General features: G+C 60.2%; 1 protein-coding gene across 1 annotated transcript; it reads left to right on the forward strand.

Annotated features, from left to right (window-relative positions):
• Positions 1-5: 5 nt before the first annotated feature.
• Positions 6-1,656, forward strand: LOC104522087 (LIM/homeobox protein Lhx5; the record flags this gene model as incomplete). Its single annotated transcript, XM_010164278.1, has 2 exons — positions 6-200; positions 1,491-1,656. Coding segments are annotated over 2 exons (361 nt in total), but the record flags the coding sequence as incomplete, so codon positions are not given.
• Positions 1,657-1,696: the final 40 nt, after the last annotated feature.

Here is a 1,696-nt window from a genome sequence, read left to right on the forward strand (position 1 = left end):
CCACCTCCTCGGACAAGGAAACCACCAACAACGAGAACGAGGAGCAGAACTCGGGCACCAAGCGGAGGGGGCCCCGTACCACCATTAAAGCCAAACAACTGGAGACCCTCAAAGCCGCCTTCGCCGCCACCCCCAAACCCACCCGTCACATCCGAGAGCAGCTGGCCCAGGAGACCGGCCTCAACATGAGAGTCATCCAGGTAAGGGCAGCCCCAACCCACCACCCCATAGCCCTTCTCACCCCATAGCATGATGTCATGGGGCTGGTCAGCCACGTCATTCTGAGGTTCCTGTGACATCTGAGCTTCTTCTTGCAGAGCTGAGACAGGGAAAGGACCCATCTGGGGAGAAAAAGAGAAGGGGTGCTGGTGGGGGGCCAGGTCAAGGTTGTGATGGGCTTCCCCAGGTGCTGGGGGCACTGAGGCTGGTCCCACGAGCTGGGGAAACAGGGACAGGCAAGCCCCAGTGTCACCTCAGGCCCAGCCCTGCACCCTCCCCATGCTCCCACGGGAGAGCAGGATCCCACACACCCATAGCTGGGCAAGACCAGAACCAGATTTTCCCCCACCCTGTGCTTCAGTCACAGTTCCCGTGGGACGAGATGAAAACCAGTCCCAAAACCTGAGCCAGCATCTCCTCCGCTGCCTTGGTCCCCAGGGCCGAGGGGGATCTCTGGCTTCCCCAGGAGATGGATGCTCCAGAGCCTTGTGGAAGCCAGGAGAAGCCATCGTGCTCTGCAGGCAGTCCACACTGTCCCCGTGGAGAAAACCCCTGTGGAAATGTGGGGATTCATGGCCTTTAACAGCTGTTCACGGGGGGGACACTCCGGCAGAGCTGTGAGTCCTGGGAGCAGAAATCCCAAAGGAACACGATGTGCTCCTTCCCCCAAACCGCCCCATTCCCAGGGGACACGCTGGGGGAGTGGGACAAGAATCCAGAGCCCCACCAGAGCTGGGGAAGGCACATGTGGGCTGAGGCTGCACAGCTGGGATGAGGTGATACCCCTTAGAGAGGTGACTGTGTCTTCCTCTCCCATCTTCATCCTCACCAGCTGCCACCGGTCCTTCTCTCCCTGCTCCCCACTTTCCACCTACTCCTGCCACCATCCAGAGGTGTCCCCCCATTTTCCTTCCCTCTTTTCCTCCCTTCTTCCCCCCTCTAGAAGGGAAAATTCTCCTTCCTGTATTTTCTGGCCACCTTCTCCTTGTAGGGACAGACAGACGGATGGCACAGGGGGACACAGCTGGGGGGGGCAGGGTTTTAATAAGCTCCCTGCTCCCCACTTTCCACCTACTCCTGCCACCATCCAGAGGTGTCCCCCCATTTTCCTTCCCTCTTTTCCTCCCTTCTTCCCCCCTCTAGAAGGGAAAATTCTCCTTCCTGTATTTTCTGGCCACCTTCTCCTTGTAGGGACAGACAGACGGATGGCACAGGGGGACACAGCTGGGGGGGGCAGGGTTTTAATAAGCTCCCATTATTTAGTTGTGCAGGTCTGGTTCCAGAACCGTCGGTCCAAGGAGCGGCGCATGAAGCAGCTGAGCGCGCTGGGTGCCCGGCGACACGCCTTCTTCCGCAGCCCACGCAGGATGCGGCCCCTCGGCGGCCGCCTCGACGAGTCCGAGATGCTGGGCTCCACGCCCTACACCTACTACGGAGGTGAGGGACCGTCCGCGGGGGACCCTCACCCCCCAACCCT

This window comes from Antrostomus carolinensis, unplaced genomic scaffold (genome assembly GCF_000700745.2).
Source record: "Antrostomus carolinensis isolate BGI_N321 unplaced genomic scaffold, ASM70074v2 scaffold44333, whole genome shotgun sequence".
In the NCBI taxonomy this organism is placed as follows: Eukaryota; Metazoa; Chordata; class Aves; order Caprimulgiformes; family Caprimulgidae; genus Antrostomus; species Antrostomus carolinensis.